The 17,558-nt window shown below is 34.2% G+C and overlaps 1 protein-coding gene across 6 annotated transcripts in view; it reads left to right on the plus strand.

Annotated features, from left to right (window-relative positions):
* GAS2 (growth arrest specific 2) overlaps positions 1–17,558 on the plus strand; it is a 92,439-nt gene that overhangs the window by 54,235 nt on the left and 20,646 nt on the right. For all 6 annotated transcript variants that reach the window (XM_039725014.1, XM_039725013.1, XM_039725009.1 and 3 more), the window contains exon 7: positions 605–712. In XM_039725014.1, the coding sequence (XP_039580948.1) occupies positions 605–712 (108 nt within the window). The remainder of the gene's footprint in view (positions 1–604; positions 713–17,558) is intronic.

Here is a 17,558-nt window from a genome sequence, read left to right on the forward strand (position 1 = left end):
GGCAATGATAGTGTTCTTGAGGTCCCTTAAATTAACTTGGATTTAGCTAGCCCTAACAAGGAGATCATCAAATGGTAGTTGAAACTGCTGGGGGGTGTCTTGGCATTAATTTTTCATCATGTCACAATATTTTCTGTATGCTTTTTTCCTAAGGGGTTTGAGCACAATTTTAAAGAGGCAGAGCCTCTTAATGGTAAGGAAGACACCTGTATATGTATATATATTTAGAAGGCAGGATGCATCTTGTGACACCTTCATTTTGCCTGTTAACTATATTAGCACTTTGAGCTGATTCATCATAAAATACTGAGAATACAGTTACAAAAGTTTGGTGCTAGACTCCATGTAACAAACTGCTTGACTTCAGATAAAGAGTGCAAATTTGATGCTGAACTGTGTAACTATTTTAACTCAGCTACTAAATCATTGTTATTGGAAGCACCATAGGGTGCTTTCTGGGGTTACGGAAATGTTAAGCAAAACCAAGAAAAATATCATCAATCAATACTTATATTAAATGATACATTATGACAAGTGTCTTATTGAATGTTTTGGTATCCATGCTATTTTAAACAGTTCATATTAATAACTTCTTGTTTTATAGGTTAAACACATTTCTGAAGATCCACCTTGTAAATGCCCTAATAAGTTCTGTGTGGAGCGTCTTTCACAGGGAAGATACAGAGTTGGAGAGAAGATCCTTTTTATTAGGGTAAAGATTTTATTTTCACTTTTTTATTTTTACTTTGTTTTTACTTTACTGCTACCTTCCACTTTGAAAATTACATCACTGATTAACAGGAAAAAATATTTCTGGTTAACCAGCACTGACTCATTTTTATGACACAGTTGGAGAATAAATAACCTACGGTGTGTTAACTGGCCCAAGGAATTATTAGTATGTGATAAATATCCTTCTGACTTTAGATCATTGAATTTGCTCTCTCTTTAATCAATTGCAACCAAAAGAAAAGTATTCAGAAATAGAGCTGGTGACTTCTCGGTTTGGCTTGAAAGAATATCCACTGCATTAAAACAGCCTTTCTCCCACTCTGTTTTGGCTGATACTATTTAACAGATCAGGAAACAGATCAAAGGCTTCATGATCATTGAATTGCCAAGTCATGACTAAGATATATTGCTAAAGCAGTGTGAGCAAACCGTTAAAATCCATAGTACATCATTTGATTGACAGATATTTCCAAACCCAGAGCTGTATTGCAGACTTTGTATGTAGATTATTAACTCCCATAGCACAAAGTTAATCAGTATCAATATTTGCTAGCATTATTATGTGGCTGAATTTAGCACATCTATACTTTCAAAGATTAATTCATCTGATCCACTTAATCGTCTCTATAGATGGCTATGGTAATAATAATTGAAAATATGCTAATCTTGTTATTCTGTAGTTGTATGTTAAGAATATGATTCATACTACACTTCTTCCCATCTTCCTCTCCACATGCACTATTCTTGAGTCATGACTTGACAAAATGATAGGTCTTACTCTCAAATAACTGTTATCCCTATTTTGCTAAAGGCTCATAACTGTGACCTGATAAAACTGAGCACTTGTAAACAGAAGAAGTCAGAGGGGTCACTTCTTATCTGCAGAAGTGAAGTTCCTGGTTCAACAAAATACCAGAGCGCTTATTCAGTCACAAACGTCTGCTTCACATAACTCACAGTGAAGTCAATGAAGGCAGATAAGGGTTTGGGTTCTCTCGAGAGTGTGAAGTTCGGAACATGTATAAGTATTGTGCTGAGTAAGTACTAAGAACTCCTAATTAATTCAGTAATAGGTCATAAAGAAGAAGAAATAAGAGATTTTTTAAATCTCACAGATATTTGAGTATAAAGGATTAATAGCTTTTCTGGTTTGTAGCTAGTAAGGGACTTTTTAAAAATTCTGCAGTATATTTAGGCAATAGCTTTAGTACTAGTTTCAAACCACTTTGAAGAAGGTAATGATTATTAACTAAAGACCTCAGTAATCTGGCACAGTTTAACATTTACATTTTCTTCCTTCTGGTTTTCATTTTAAAAACAGTATCAAAGTATTTTTAATATTTTTGTTTTGAGAAACTTGAGTTCTGCCAGAATGGTGAGTGTCAAATTCCCTTTTGCTGACTTCTTTATTATGCAATCTAGTCCAAGCCAGATTTCATTCCAAGTTTGCAAACAAAAATCCCTTTTCATATCACACTACTGCATTCCAAGTTGAATTGTGCAAAAAAATAATAGTAATATAGATTAGGTAATAAACAGCAGTATTAAAGATCATTCCTGCAAAACTTATATAAATGGAAACTTGCCATGCATTTCAGTGGGAACAAGTTCATTTTCCTAGGTTTTAAATGTCAGTTGTCTTTTGGTTCTGGTTGGTTTGAACTTCATCTTGGAACACTTCACTGAATCACGGTAAGTTTTTACCCTTCACTCTACATGTTCTTGAGTACATAACTAGATACATTAGCCTTTCTTTGGACAGTTGTGAAAAGCAGATTTAGGGTGTGTAGCTGATTTTTAATTGTGTTGGTATTTGGCACCGAATTTGATGCCACTGAGGTAGTTCCTCCTAGGCTGTATGTTCTTTACACAGCTTGACACAGCCAAATAAATGCCATTTGTTTACAACCCAATGTGTTCTAGTTAAATTGAGATCAACAGTTTCATTGTTTGAAGATGGCTTAGTATATCCACTACTGTATTAGCCTATTAGCTTTTTGCAGTAACCTTTACAGAATTTAAAACCTCTATCATTTCAAGAATGCTACAAGTATGCCATGTGGTAGGAGTTAACTCCTATTAATTGATGGCTAAGATTATTTTTTCAGAAATTATTTAATAATATTTGTATTTTTTTTTCTAATTCTGCAAGTTCTGTTAGGAAAAAGACCCCAAAACCAGCATTCAAACTAGAAGAGAAAGTGTCCCAAGTTCCTCTTTTATTAATTAATATCTATATATGGAATAAGTGAAAAAGGAATAGCAAAGCAAAATAAAACATGGCAGAGCATAGATTTCAAGTAAAAAAATCACGGAAACAAAGTACATGTGTCAATTTGAAGTGATTCTAAGGAAAGGAAATCATTTGGAATATGTAGCAAAAAGTGTCCCATTAAAATTAGAGTAATTTTTTTCTTTTAACATGGGAAAATATTTAATTTCCTAATAGAAATTTTAAATCCATGAATTAAGGGGAATTACGAAACTTCATAAAAACATTAAGATGCTTGAATCTCGTGATAAAATTGCATGCCCCAAAAGCAGTTTCTTATGAAATGCTTCCATAATGCATAAACTGAATATGATTAAAATAATGCTGTGGTGGCTTAGATCCTAAAAATGTATTTTCAGTAAAAATTTATCTGCTTGTAGATTCTTTTTCCTTCCTTCCAAGTAGGAACGATTCTAAATTCCACTTCCACAGAAAAGATGGAAGACATATTTTACATTAATGGATTATATTAATAAGTTAAAATAAATGATAAATGACCATCTTATTTAAAATTGAAACACTGGTTCACAATTAGCAGGATCTCTGTATGTGTGCAACATAAAATTAATCATTTGCTTTTCACTCTCCTACCATCCTACCATTATGCCTTAAACTTTCAGAATGGAACTGAATGAAGAAACCTATTTTTAAAAATAAAGAATAACAAGTCATGAAAACTTGTAAAAATGTTTGGTTCATAAATTGGGAGAGAGTCACAGAGTTTGAAGTGCTTGCTTCTTGCAGAAGGCAGCAGAGATTTCTATAGTAAGAAATGTCAATCACACCTTTACAAAAAGTACTTCTTTAACATTTTCAGTGACAGGAATTCTGTTTTCAAGTTACCTCATGTTGCATTGTGTATGCATTAGTATGAAAATTTCCCACAAACTAACCAGCTTCTCTCAGAAGGATCTGTCATTTTGGTCCATACCTATGATGACATTCAAATTGTTGGGAAATTATCTTTAGTGCAACTGGAGTCACATTAGATGATGTAATGGGTCCTGGTTTTAAAGCTTCTGATTTTTCCTGTGACATATAGATGGTCTCTGCCTTGTAGACCAGTTGATAAGTATGTGCTTGCTCTTAAATATTTGACCTTGTATTCTTAATAATTAATATCATGTAACATTAATTTGCTATAGTAATAATACAATGTTTATTTAATACTTTCTTCTTTTAAATCCCAGGAAAGGAAAGGTAGAGTACCTGTGTAGAAAGGTAGAGTACCTGCTAGAGTACAATGTTTATTTAATACTTTCTTCTTTTAAATCCCAGGAAGGGAAAGGTGTTATTTACCTGCTAGAGCACCTGTGTAGAAACATTATTTTCAGATTCACTGGCATAATATATGTTTGCTATATATGTTTTTATAAATATATAAATATATATAGAAAAATCACTCTGCAGACAGTCTAATATGAACTATTGCGTCTTCCTGGTGAGAAGGATGTACTTGTGTATAAATATAGAAGTACATTTTACTCAAAACCATCCAGGTAGGGATGATGTATCATATAGCATATAAGAACTGAAAAGACAGAGAAGTAGGAAGCAAATTGATTATACAGATCTCAAATGCTTTGCTCTGACTTTCCAATTCAAATGCATGAGTTGTACTCATAGCTTTTGTGTGGTGTGTTTCTGTCTTTTGTTTTTCCTTCAGCATAATATTCCTAGCTTTTTTTTTGTCTTCCTTATTCCAAAGATTTTCACAGTTGTTCTGCTTTTCCCAGGCCTACTCACTTCCAGTCTTTCAATACCTTCACTTTCAATACCTTCACTCCAAGTTTATGTTATTAGCAGTGAAAATCCTTTCCTGAGCTTTATCCATAAGAAATAACTTTCCAGGGTGTTTAAAATGTCAAAATCATGGGCACATGAGGGGTTTTCAATTACCCTAACTCTAAAGGAGATACAGTGGGATGCCTGGGATCTTGTGAGTGAATTCTGAAAACACATCTTGGGCCTCGGGACAGCAACAGTCATTGGTCTCTTTGGGCTTCTAATCTCAGTCTTCTTTGTGTTTGTAGACACCTACAGTAATTCTCAACTCAAGACTGTAAAAGACCTGGGGAAAGGCATGTCTGAAGTCCAGCCCTAGTTTGTGCTCAGATACAAGGTGGTTTTGGAGAACTTTCAGCTGGACACTTTACTTTGTGCCAATTCCTCTCCAACAGCTTTACAATCACAGAAAAGATGACATTTCAGTCTTGTGCTACTGAAGGTGGAATTCTTCTCAGCCTTCTCAGGTTTCATTTATTGTAAAAAAAAAAAAAAAAAAAAAGAAAAAAAAAAAGTCCTTAAAGGGCCAGTAAAATTCACTGCACAGGACTCAAAAGCTCTTGGACAAACAGTGATACTGAACGTGTCAGTGGGGTGGCTGGAATTGAGTGCTGCCTATAGAACTGTCAGGAAATCCATTTTATTCTACACTCTACCATTAATCTTTTGACATTAGGCAGAACCCTGCCCTGCTCCACCTTAAGTTGCAGCTTGCTTGTTCTTTTAGTTACCCTTTCTCTCCTGCCTCTCCCTTTATTCTTTATTTTTTTCCCCCTTCCTGCCTGCAGCTTTTCTTATTTAGGCCTAGATGCCTCCATGGAGACAGAAGCCCATGGACATCTCTCTCTTCACTTTGTACCTGATGATGCTGGTTTTGCACTCAATAAAAAAGCAGCTACAGCTCCCCTATCTGGTCCTTTCAAGAACTGAGATTTCTAGTTAAATAGTTGACTGACTTTCATTGAGTATAAAGTATGAGAATTATATACATATTTTTTGCCCCTCTTGATTTAATTTTCTACATTTTTTCACTGATGTACTGCATTTGTGCAGCCATTCATGTTAATTTAGTGTCTAGAACTTTGAAAGGGTTCATTAGAAACTTCTTTACAAAAAAACCCTTTGTAAGTCAAATGATTAGCTCCTAATTTAATGGAAAACTGTTGAAGTTACTCCATTTTACTTTCACCCAATGAAGTTCTTGTTAGACTTGGTGGAAATTTTTTGACAGAATATGTCTTTGACACAATATTCAGATTCAGTGGAACTGACAGGCTGTGCAATAGGTCTGCAATTAAAAAAAAAAAAAAAGAAAAAAAAAAAAGTCCTTAAAGGGCCAGTAAAATTCACTGCACAGGACTCAAAAGCTCTTGGACAAACAGTGATACTGAACGTGTCAGTGGGGTGGCTGGAATTGAGTGCTGCCTATAGAACTGTCAGGAAATCCATTTTATTCTACACTCTACCATTAATCTTTTGACATTAGGCAGAACCCTGCCCTGCTCCACCTTAAGTTGCAGCTTGCTTGTTCTTTTAGTTACCCTTTCTCTCCTGCCTCTCCCTTTATTCTTTATTTTTTTCCCCCTTCCTGCCTGCAGCTTTTCTTATTTAGGCCTAGATGCCTCCATGGAGACAGAAGCCCATGGACATCTCTCTCTTCACTTTGTACCTGATGATGCTGGTTTTGCACTCAATAAAAAAGCAGCTACAGCTCCCCTATCTGGTCCTTTCAAGAACTGAGATTTCTAGTTAAATAGTTGACTGACTTTCATTGAGTATAAAGTATGAGAATTATATACATATTTTTTGCCCCTCTTGATTTAATTTTCTACATTTTTTCACTGATGTACTGCATTTGTGCAGCCATTCATGTTAATTTAGTGTCTAGAACTTTGAAAGGGTTCATTAGAAACTTCTTTACAAAAAAACCCTTTGTAAGTCAAATGATTAGCTCCTAATTTAATGGAAAACTGTTGAAGTTACTCCATTTTACTTTCACCCAATGAAGTTCTTGTTAGACTTGGTGGAAATTTTTTGACAGAATATGTCTTTGACACAATATTCAGATTCAGTGGAACTGACAGGCTGTGCAATAGGTCTGCAATTTTTCTCACTAGCTTAGACTTGTTTGCCTCAGTGACCTACTTCTGTAGACAATCAAATACCGTGTTTTCTTTAATTCCAAGTCTCTCCCTCTATTCATTATTGCACAATGAAAACTCCATTTGGAGATAGGAAAAATTTTTAGCAAATCATATTGGCTTTTTTAGTGTGTAATGCATCTTCAAGAAGAGTAACATTCTAGTTCTTGGAAGATTACCTGTGGTAATTTTCTGCCTTAGTATTTATAATTCAGGCTTCTAGATCTGAAGTTATAACAGTATTACATTACCTGAAATTAGTAGAACGAGAATTCTTCTCAGGAGGAGGCTAGGATAGAATATTCTGAAGCTTTGTGTCTAAAAGTATCACCCTAAAATTCAGCTGATTTCCTTAGCAAGAGCTAAAGATGGCAAAGCAAGACATTCCCCAGGTGTAATGGGGAGTTTCCTTTTCTGGCAAGAATTAACTAGGGTAAAATTACCCTGCACAACAGCACCAGAAGTATTTTCTGTGTGGTAATTAATTATACAAAAAACATTGTCAATACTTTGTACTTTAAAGATAAATAAAGATGAGTAACAAAGCTGGGAAAATATGCAGTATTTATCTCATTATTTTAGACTTTTTTCCCCCCTCAATACCGAGAATACAAAAATAGACCAAGTTACATAACTTCCCTCTTCTCCTTTTTTTTTTGCTTCTCTTACTCCTTTTATATTACAGGTAATGGACCAGCATCTCCACAGCTAAGAACCCATGTAGACTGCTAATCAAATCCACCACTAATCTACAGACAAGAATTTTCAAAACAAAAAGCCTTTATTTATAGTGTGTTATTGAGAACTAAGGATTGGATCCTATAAGTTTATACTGAAAATATTAGTGGGGAAAAGTATTTCCTTTCTCTCAGTTATTACTTTGTGTTTCTGTTGAATAGATAAATCATTTTATAAGAATCCATTTGACATTTACTAGACAATACTATATTCTGCATTTATGATGGGACAGCAGCATGTGCTCGCAGTTTAGAAGACAGTTTAGTAAACCTGATGCTTTAGAAATGGAGATGCTGCTATTTGTGGTGTTGCTTTTAAAGGGTAGCACTGAGCTTTACATTTCTTCTGTAAGCTTTTTCTTTGGTCAGTTGACTAGGGATGACACTAATGGAAGTACATTAAACGGAGTCAAGGTAAGTATATCTGTCTTTTATAGAAGAATGCTAAAATATTTGTATGGTGAATTTAGGTTAATATTCTTCACTGTAGGTTTAGATAATTACTATACAATGCTAATTGAAAAGGAAAAAATCCCACCTGATTCTTTATGATATACAGTGTGTACAGTATAATTTTCTACTGTAAACATAACTCCTGCTGCCATCTGGAGAGAAGAAAAAATGTGGCTTATGGCTTATGTGGTGGCATCTGTTAACCAAAGCTTCTGCGCTGTTCATAAGGGATTGTCATTGGAGGTTTAGGATTCAGGCATGGAAATGCATTGACTATCTATTGCCATATTCCTTAGCTTTAGTGTAATACTCTTAGAGAAATCTTAGCCTACATGGGAATTTCCCATTGGCTTTATATCTTGACTCAGGAATTATGGTTCTGCCTAGAACTGGGCTGGCCACGATTTAACATAAAGTGGTATGTGGGCTTTTAAAATATTTAATGCAATGTGGTTTTACCTTTCTATTCCTAAAAACAGGAGGAAGTTAGAGTGCGTTCTTAAAAATATTTTATTTCTTTGTCATTCTCTTGTCAGTGTGAAAGCAAGTTTTTTCCTCTCATTATATTCAGTTACACTTTGTAAGTATTCATGTTGTTCACCAAAAACTGTATCTGCTATATTTCATGTTTAAACTCCACCTCTGGCAATATGCATATAAAGGTATAAAATACTTTTTACAATATATCAACACAGCAGGATTTTATCCCATGTGTTTATTGATGACTTTGTCCTCTCTGACACCTTCTAGTTCTGACCAGAGGAAAAGTAATCAATATTTCCAAATCCTTTCTCATGTTGAAATACAGAACGTATTTTAATGAGAATAGTGATGATTTGCATGGCAGAGAGTTTATCAACTAGTCTGTTCCAGCAGGATTTTGTCTTTGCTAGCAGAAGCTGTCACATGCCCATTCTTTCTAGAGAGATGGGAGAAGTTGAATTTTTATTTTTGGTTTTTATTCTCTTTAAAAGTTTTGGTGGCTTTTTTTGTTTGTTTGTTTTTGGTTTTTTTTTTTGTGTGTGGGTGGGGGGGTTGTTTGTTGGTTTTGGTTTTTTGTGTTTTTTTTTTTTTGTTTTTTTTTGTTTTTTTTTTTGTGTGTGTGTGGGGGGGTTGTTTCCAAGAGAAATGTAAACATTTCCTGTGTGTTATCTGTGGCTTTTAGTCTCAGTTTGAGAGTGGGTCTCAGTTTGAGATCCCAAAGCTCATCCTTTTTTTTTTTTTTGTGGGGGGGGTTGTTTGTTTTGTTGGTTTTGGTTTTTTGTGTTTTTTTTTTTTTGTTCTTTTTTGTTCTGTTTTTTTTTTTTGGGTGTTTTTTTTTTTTTTTTGTTTTTGTTTTGTTTTTTTTTTTTTGTGGGGGGGGTTGTTTGTTTTGTTGGTTTTGGTTTTTTGTGGGTTTTTTTTTTTGTCCTTTTTTGTTCTGTTTTTTTTTGGTTAGAATCAGAGGGATGCCTTCATCTCATCTTCAGGGTTCTTTCAGTGGAGAGGAACAAGAAATTCCTCTCTATTTTCTATGATGATTAATGGAATTGATAATCAAACTACAGAGTTACATAGCATTTTGTATTATTTATCTTTCAGATTAAAAATGTAAAAATTAAACTGTCAATTTGATATATTTTGGTTATAAATTTTGGGGATGCTTTTTACATTGATTTATTTAGATTCTATTTTGAGATGTTATACTACAACTTTAAAAGAAAAGAAACCCATACAGAACTTTAGCTGCATCTGCGCCAGTCAGTGGGAATAGATTTATCTTTCAAAAACTAAAAATAATTATATAACAAGAAACTCTTATGGTAGCAAAGGAATAAAATAATGAGACCTTTATCTATAACAGTTATGTCCTTTAATTATTTATTAGTCTAGACTGTTTCAAAGACTATGAAACAGTCATGATAAATTCAGTGTATCTCTCTTATATTGCAATAACAGAAATAATACTCTTAGGATATATTGAATAATGCTTTTTCAGTGCAGATTTTTAGATTTTTATCTAAACTACAACATATAAAAAAATTTCCTTTCAAATATAATTTGCTTCTAACAATTTAGGATAGCATTAATAGCTATTTTTACTTAATGTTTTAAATTCCATTTGTTAATATAAATAATTTTAAATGACTGGAAAATATTGTTGCCTACATTAAGGTAGAATTAAGGAAAGAGATTTTAAGGTTAAGTGCACTCAAATTTTATATATCTTATTCTAATATAATGACAACTTGCCCTTCAAGCTCTTTGTGGTGAACTGTATAAAATTTAGTTCATGATCAAAATACATGAGAGATTAAAATACAGGTTTTAGTAGTTCCACAGGTACCTGTAAGATCCTAGACTTGGGAGTATTAGTTATTGTTTTTCTCCTTGAGCTGGTCATCTCCTTGTATATCACAAATGGAAATAGCTGTATCTAGTGACTATGCCAGTTCACATGGGACCAGATTTGTGCTTCCCCGGCACCTCTATCAGCAGAAATCACAAATGCCCAACGAAGGTCACCATTTGATCCTGACTTTATTTTCTTTGGTTTTGTTTATTTTCTTCTCTACATTTTTGAAGTTTGAGTCCCAGACCGCTTACATGCTTTGTGCATCAAATAATGAATTTTCACTGAAGTTTATTGTGTAGTTGCCCTCCTTTAACAACAGAACATTAAGGAAACTGTAATTACTTCATTTTTGCCTTGATTAAAAGTTTCTTAATTATCACATGAATGCTACAAAATAGGTACTAACTTAGAGATGGGTTCAAGTTGTTGGAAATGTCCTGAAGTCAGTGGTAGCCCACACAAGCCATGGGATAAAACTCCTATCTTAATGTGGAATTTGGAGTTAAAACTGAATATGCAGTTGCCATTATTTATCCCCTTCTGAAAATAATATAGTTCAAGATGTCTTCTAGTAATGAACTTTGAGGGTTAGCTGTACGCAAAAACAAACTTTCCCCTATATTTTGATTTTTTAAATGGTGAATGCTCAAATTTCTAACACTTTTTTAATACTTTTTTTTAATAAATTGTTTTACAAATCTCATTGAGATCTAAATCATCTTTTACTCTTTTTGTTGTCACTGATTTTTGAAACTCAGAACAAAACAAGAATATGTTGCTATGAGGAAGTTTTAAACAGAGAAAACATTTTCTTTGCCAAAGATTAATAAACTTGGGAGATCCCAGAGTTAACTGTTATCTTAAGTGTATCTACCAAAAACCAGCAACTACTAAACTGAAGACCAGCTATAGGTTGCTCATCAAGTCGTAAATCAGCATCACTTGATACCAATTGCTTCATGGTGTGCTATCATAAGCACACCAACTCATGAGAATTGGATTTTCAACTCATGAAAATTGGATTTTCAACTCCTGAAAATTGGATTTACCTAAAGGTTTAAAATACAACTCAAGCTCCCCCCACTTCCCCCCCACCCCGTAAAATTCCACATACCAGGTCATTAAAATTGTCTTATTTTATTAAGATATTATTTCAATCATGGGAACAGATGCTGAAGTGCTTTAGTTATAAACACTATATTTAGATGAATATATGCTGTGAAAATTATTAGATATTTTGCTAGATATTTTAGGTTTTGCAGTCCTGAGAATGTACCTCTTCTCTAACCAACTAGATGCAGCTCGCTCTGAAGCTTTTACTATTCAGAAGAGGGCCAGAACTGTTGCCCAAAACATGCCATTTGTGCTACTTACTAGGTTGTGATTGCTTTTGTAAATAATACTGAAATAAAGTTAACTAATTTTTAAATTTGCTTTAAGGTTTTACGTAGAATCATAGAATGGTTTGGTTTGGAAGGGAGCCTTAGATGTCATCTAGTCCAACCTCCTCCTATAAGCAGAGGTTTCTTCAACTAGACCAGGTTGCTCACCCATCCATCCTGGCCTTGAATGTTTCCAGGGATGGGACATCCACAGTCTCTCTGGGAAACTTGTGCCATGGCCTCACCACCCTCGTTGTAAAACACTTATTCCTTATATCTCATCTAAATCAACTCTCACATCAGTTTAAAACCATCACCCCTTATCACAACACAGCATAAGGAAAATTGCTGCTTCCTCTGCTGTGTTTACTGCCTTGGACAGTCTTGCTTTTCTCAGCCTTTAGCATGATACCACGGTAGCTTAACATGAACTTTAATGTATGTAAGGGTAATTATTGATTCATAAGGAGATATGTTTATAACAATCTGGCAAATGCATAACCATGATAATTTTCCATCTCATTTGAAGTAAGTTTTAATAATCTCAAAGACTTTTTAAATATGAGGGAAATGGGTTTCTGCCTCTGTGTCAAAGTTTCTCATTTGCACATAAAGGTTTCTGTAAAGGTTTCTACCTCATCTGTGCTCTGCCCCTGCAACCCGCCATCTTAAATCCTTCCTTTTCCTGAATTTTTAATTTTTATTTTTCCTTTTGAATGAAGATGTCATGGAATATTTGATCTCTATACAGTGAATCTTGATCTGGAGCCCAGACACAATTTTGAATCATTCCATTGGAATAACTATGGATCTGGGCAAGTGGTTCTGGTGTGGCAGGAAAATTCAAAGACAGGAGTAGCCAGGGGCTTTTGGCTTGGCAACCAACTGATGGCTTCCTGGCCCTGTTCTTCTAGCATGATTTTACATGGAGCATATCAATAGGTCACTTAAAGGCAGCCCAGCTAAGTCACAAAATGAGTTTCTATTTGAATTATTTTTTTTAACTGCCACAGATATTTAACCTTTTGATACCATTTTGCTCTTGGTAACATTTAGCATGTTGCTTTCCCTAGAAGATATTTGAGCTCAACTAAAGTGGTATTGCTTTAGGTTTCAAAATACCTCCTGGTTTCTGTCAAGGGAACACATAAAAAATAGTTGAAGCAGTTATTCTTTTTATAGCTCAGGTTTCACTTCCCATATCAGACGTGAGAAACATGTTGCCATTAGCTAGCCTATTATAAACCCAGTTAAACTAATATAGCTCACTTATTTTCAGACACTGTAGTTGAAGATAGTACTTAAATACTGTTTTGAACAATAAATTTAATTATTTATATAATACAGTTTAAAAATTCCTAACCTAAAACATTTCCCAGTCAAAATGTATGTGTTTTAAATGTATTTTAGATATTTGGAATTTTTATTTTAATTTTTCTTTTTACATGTATTTCTGTTGTGTCTAAGGTGTAGAAACATAGCAGTATTCAGAATTCTGTGTAGAACCTTCAAACCCAACTCACATAAATCAAATAAAATGGTAGGCTGCAAAAAACTCAGTGTTTCAGAAATTTCAGTGGTGCTCATGCAAATTTCTTTTACTTAACAACTTCCTCATGATTCACTGACAGGCAAGAGGGATAAGGAAAATTTAGCATTTCATAAGGGTACAAAGAATCCTGTTTCTATTTCATTCTCTCCTCTCCAACCCAGTTTCTCAAAGTATTGGCAAGCCAAAGAATGATATCATGGTAATTTCATGCTGAAAGTGTACATTGTTCTCATCTCCCTCCTTCTCTTTTAGCTTTGCTGAGTGGTGGGATTTTTTTTTTCTGTTTTGTTTTTAAATTTAATATAGTGTTTGTAAAAGATACTGTAGAAAGTTCTACTTAACAATTCTTAGCAATTCTGGACATAAACCCAGATTCTGAAGGAGGCCATGAAAACCTGGTCTGCATGTATTGATAATTGTGTATAATTTTGTTAGATTCAGCTATAATATAGCTAATTTACTCAGGGTTACAGTCTTACTTGCCTAATTTTAAAACACATTTCCAACTTAGGAAAAGTAATAGCGAAATAAATAAAAGGAGATGTGGTTTTGTTCAGAGATTTTTTTATTAGCTATTATCATTTTAGTATTCAGTCTTGACATAGCCCTGAGTACAGCACAAAAAAAATTAAATCTCTGAGAAGTAAAGCTGGTTCTCAGTGCTTCAGAAATTCCTACCAGTACAAAAATTTTTTGAGGACAAATAAGCAAACAATGTTTTTGGAGTATCTCAGTATATATGGAATAGTAGGGCAAAAGCTTTTTATTAAATGTGCAAGGCATCCACATCCCTTCTTTCAGACTGGTGAAAAGCAATATGTCTGTAACATACTGACAAGGCTTGTGATGGTGCTTTTCTAACTCTGTCTGTTCTCTGCTCTTGTTTCCATTTAGTCCAAAAGCTGCCCTGAGGTTTGAGCCAGAGGAGATGCCTTAAAGCTCAAAGCTTTATGCCATATACCATGGTGTCTGTGGCATGAAATCTTTGCTGTAGGAAATACGGAGATCATGTGTTTGATGCAGGTCTGGCAGTGTGTATATATGTATATCTAAAGGGTTCCTCAACGAGTATTTTTTGAAGCCAGGACTCTGGCTGTATTTGACTTCAAGCCATCAAGTAATTTTTTGCAGATTCTAGTGAATATGAATGTATCAACATTTAATACTTCAGGATTTTTTATGTAATATTCCCTTTTTGCTAATATTGAAGTAAAGAGTCCAGTTCAAAAACTAAGAGTATCCTGATGATGAAAGATTATATTGATGTGAAAATAGGTATAATTACATTTTACACTATGATCTTCACATTCATGCTTCTTAAACTGTTCAAAATTCATAATAACTGCTCAGGAGATACTGTGGAAGTTACCTGGAAAGAATTTCTCAGCACTGGTACTTAGCATTAGCAAAGCTTGTCTAAGGGAAAGATCTCTGTAGCTTTATCTCTGTTTACAGCTACTGCCTGAGGCTATCCATGATGCAATTAGAACTAAAAGTCTTGTCCTAACAATTAGTTTTCACTTTCAAGATTAACATAATAACAAAAATTGTTTAAAAACCGAAGCCTTTTGAGAACAAAAGCTAATACTAACTTAATAGATTCTCCAGTCTGAAGAAGTTTTGTTTTACAACACACATTCATTTTGCTTTATTCATAATACAGAAGTGGAAAAAATGTTATGAAGATCTATTATGGTCTCCCAACTTAACACATATGTTTGCATTTAGGAACTCTTGTGTGCTTTACACCGCATCTTACCTGTGCACAGGGTACTTCATGTATTTTATGTGAGTGTGTTTGTGTGTGTAAGTTATACATGGGTGTGTACAAAGGCACATGTGCCACACTACTATCTGTGAAACCTAGTCCTTTGACTAAAAATTTAAAAATTTAGGTGACGTCAACTCAAAATACATCAAGGAGAGTTAATATGTTAACTGGGTAATTTTTAAACATGGGGGTGAATTAAAAGGGAGAACTGTACCCTTCAAGTATGGCAAATGGAAGAAGGAAATGTTGATTTAACCTTCTCTATTTTGGCCCTGAGTTTGAAATATTTATGTCTGCATGCTAATTTTTAATCTAGTCAAACTGTTTTGCAGAACAAATGCGCTATAATGAAAAGTATCTTTAAACTGCATATAGAGAGAGACACTGTGAAGACAAAGATGAGTGCACAAAGATTCTGTAGAAATTACTTTCCTCAGTGCCAGCTGGGAAACTGGTTCCTCAATAAAAATCGAAGAAAGCTTAAAGATTTAACAGATCTGTAGACAGTCAACTGAATTTTTTAGAAACTGCAACAGTGATTCCTAGTCAGGTCTGTGTTTAGAATATGCGGTAGATAAAATTTTGGACACACAAGGTTTGTTAAATGTTCAGAGGGAGCATGCAGCCTCCTCTGTGATAACCTGAAAACAGGAGGAGAGGTAAGGTTAAAAAGGAAATCTTGCCTTCTCATGGATTAAGATATGGCCAGGGGACACCATGCAGGTGTGGAACAGAGGAAGCACTGTCTAGTGCACAGTTCAGATGTAGCAGCATTGAACAACAGACAATATTTGAGAAGGTATTTCAGTCAAGAATGTTTCCATTGCTTTTTCAGGCTTTACCAAAGCATCACTTGATCACCTTATCAAAGGGAAATCTATTATTCTGGCAAGAATTGAAAAGTACATCTCTGAAAGAAGTGAAATCTAAAGATGAAGTATTGAAGGATGCAAGAGTACTTGCATATTTGATGCATACATACTGGATTTGTCTAAACATAGCTCTTCTTTTTGTTGTATTTTTTTAAAATGAGTTTTACATAATTCTTGCTATTGCAGTCATGATTTAAAAGCATACATGCAATAGAAGTACTGTTCTTTTCCTATTATGTGTGCTCACTCTGCCTTCCTGTTCTGAAATACAGGACTAAATGTTATAAAATTTATTCATGCTTCTGAGTAAGTGAAAAGTGGTTTGTGTTCTCTAAGATGGGAGTCAACATAGAGCCTAGCTATACACAAATGAGCTGAGGAAAACACCTTTGCCAGGAATCAGTTCTAAATCAGAAACAAGTTTACATATTAAAAGGGAAAGGATAGAAACTCTGGGCTACTCTGTTAGAGTAATCAGTGTCTTTTTGGCAACTAGCACATTTTCCCTTTCCAAGATCTTTGCCAGAACCTAGAACAACGTTTCTTCTGGTATTTGCAGAAAGATATAAAACTGATGAGTGCAAAGAGATCCAGCATACTAGAATATATACAACAGGGAATTTCCATGTGACTGAATTGAAGTGCTGTCAGGTTACAGCTAGCAGCTATCAAAACTAAACTGAATTACTAATACTAACTTTAAATAATTCATTCCTGTGTCAAGAGAGTTACCAGAGTCCTAAAATTATTAAATACCCCACAGAAAAATAGCACAATATGAAAAATCTGTGCATTCTTTAAGTCTGATTCTCCTTTAACCCCATCAATTTTTTATCTTTAAAATTTCATGCCAAGGAAGTGTGGTTTTTTGGTAACATTTGCTGCACTTTAAATGGATTTCAGGGCTTGGCACCTGGTCAGCCCCTCACAAGTGTCATGAAAGTATAGTAAACTCTTGGAAAGCATTCCAAAGATAAACTTGGAATTCCACAGAACAAAAATGATAGTATTACCATGATTTTTCCTGGATCTGTCTCATGGAAAAGTGAGGATTCTGAACAAAGTTAGTATCAAATATGCTGTCAAAGTGGGGCTGTGGGGAGCAAGAACATCAATATTTTGCCTTTTATTGCCCAAATTTACCAAACTGGCAGTTTTGTGTCCATGTAAAATATCTTGTCTTGTGTCAAAGCAGTTAAAAATTCAACATTAACACACCAAACTTCATGAGACTGATTTCAGCTGAAATTTATTTTGTGCTAAACAGTTTAGAATAAAAGCCTGAATAAAAAAAGTTCTGAATTGATTCATATGTGTACAATTTAGGACATAAGTAAGATTTATCAATGTGGCTGAGAAATAAAATAGTTCTAATTTGTATGTTATGTTCAGTATTAATGGAGTAATAGTGTAAGGATATACACATAGATCTGGTAAGGAGATTCAAAAAATGGGTGTTATGACTGTGCCAAAATAGGGATGTGTATGAAATGAAACAGTGAATATCAATACGTGAAAGTCATACA

The sequence above is a fragment of the Passer montanus genome, unplaced genomic scaffold (assembly GCF_014805655.1).
Source record: "Passer montanus isolate IOZ18808 unplaced genomic scaffold, ASM1480565v1 scaffold54, whole genome shotgun sequence".
In the NCBI taxonomy this organism is placed as follows: Eukaryota; Metazoa; Chordata; class Aves; order Passeriformes; family Passeridae; genus Passer; species Passer montanus.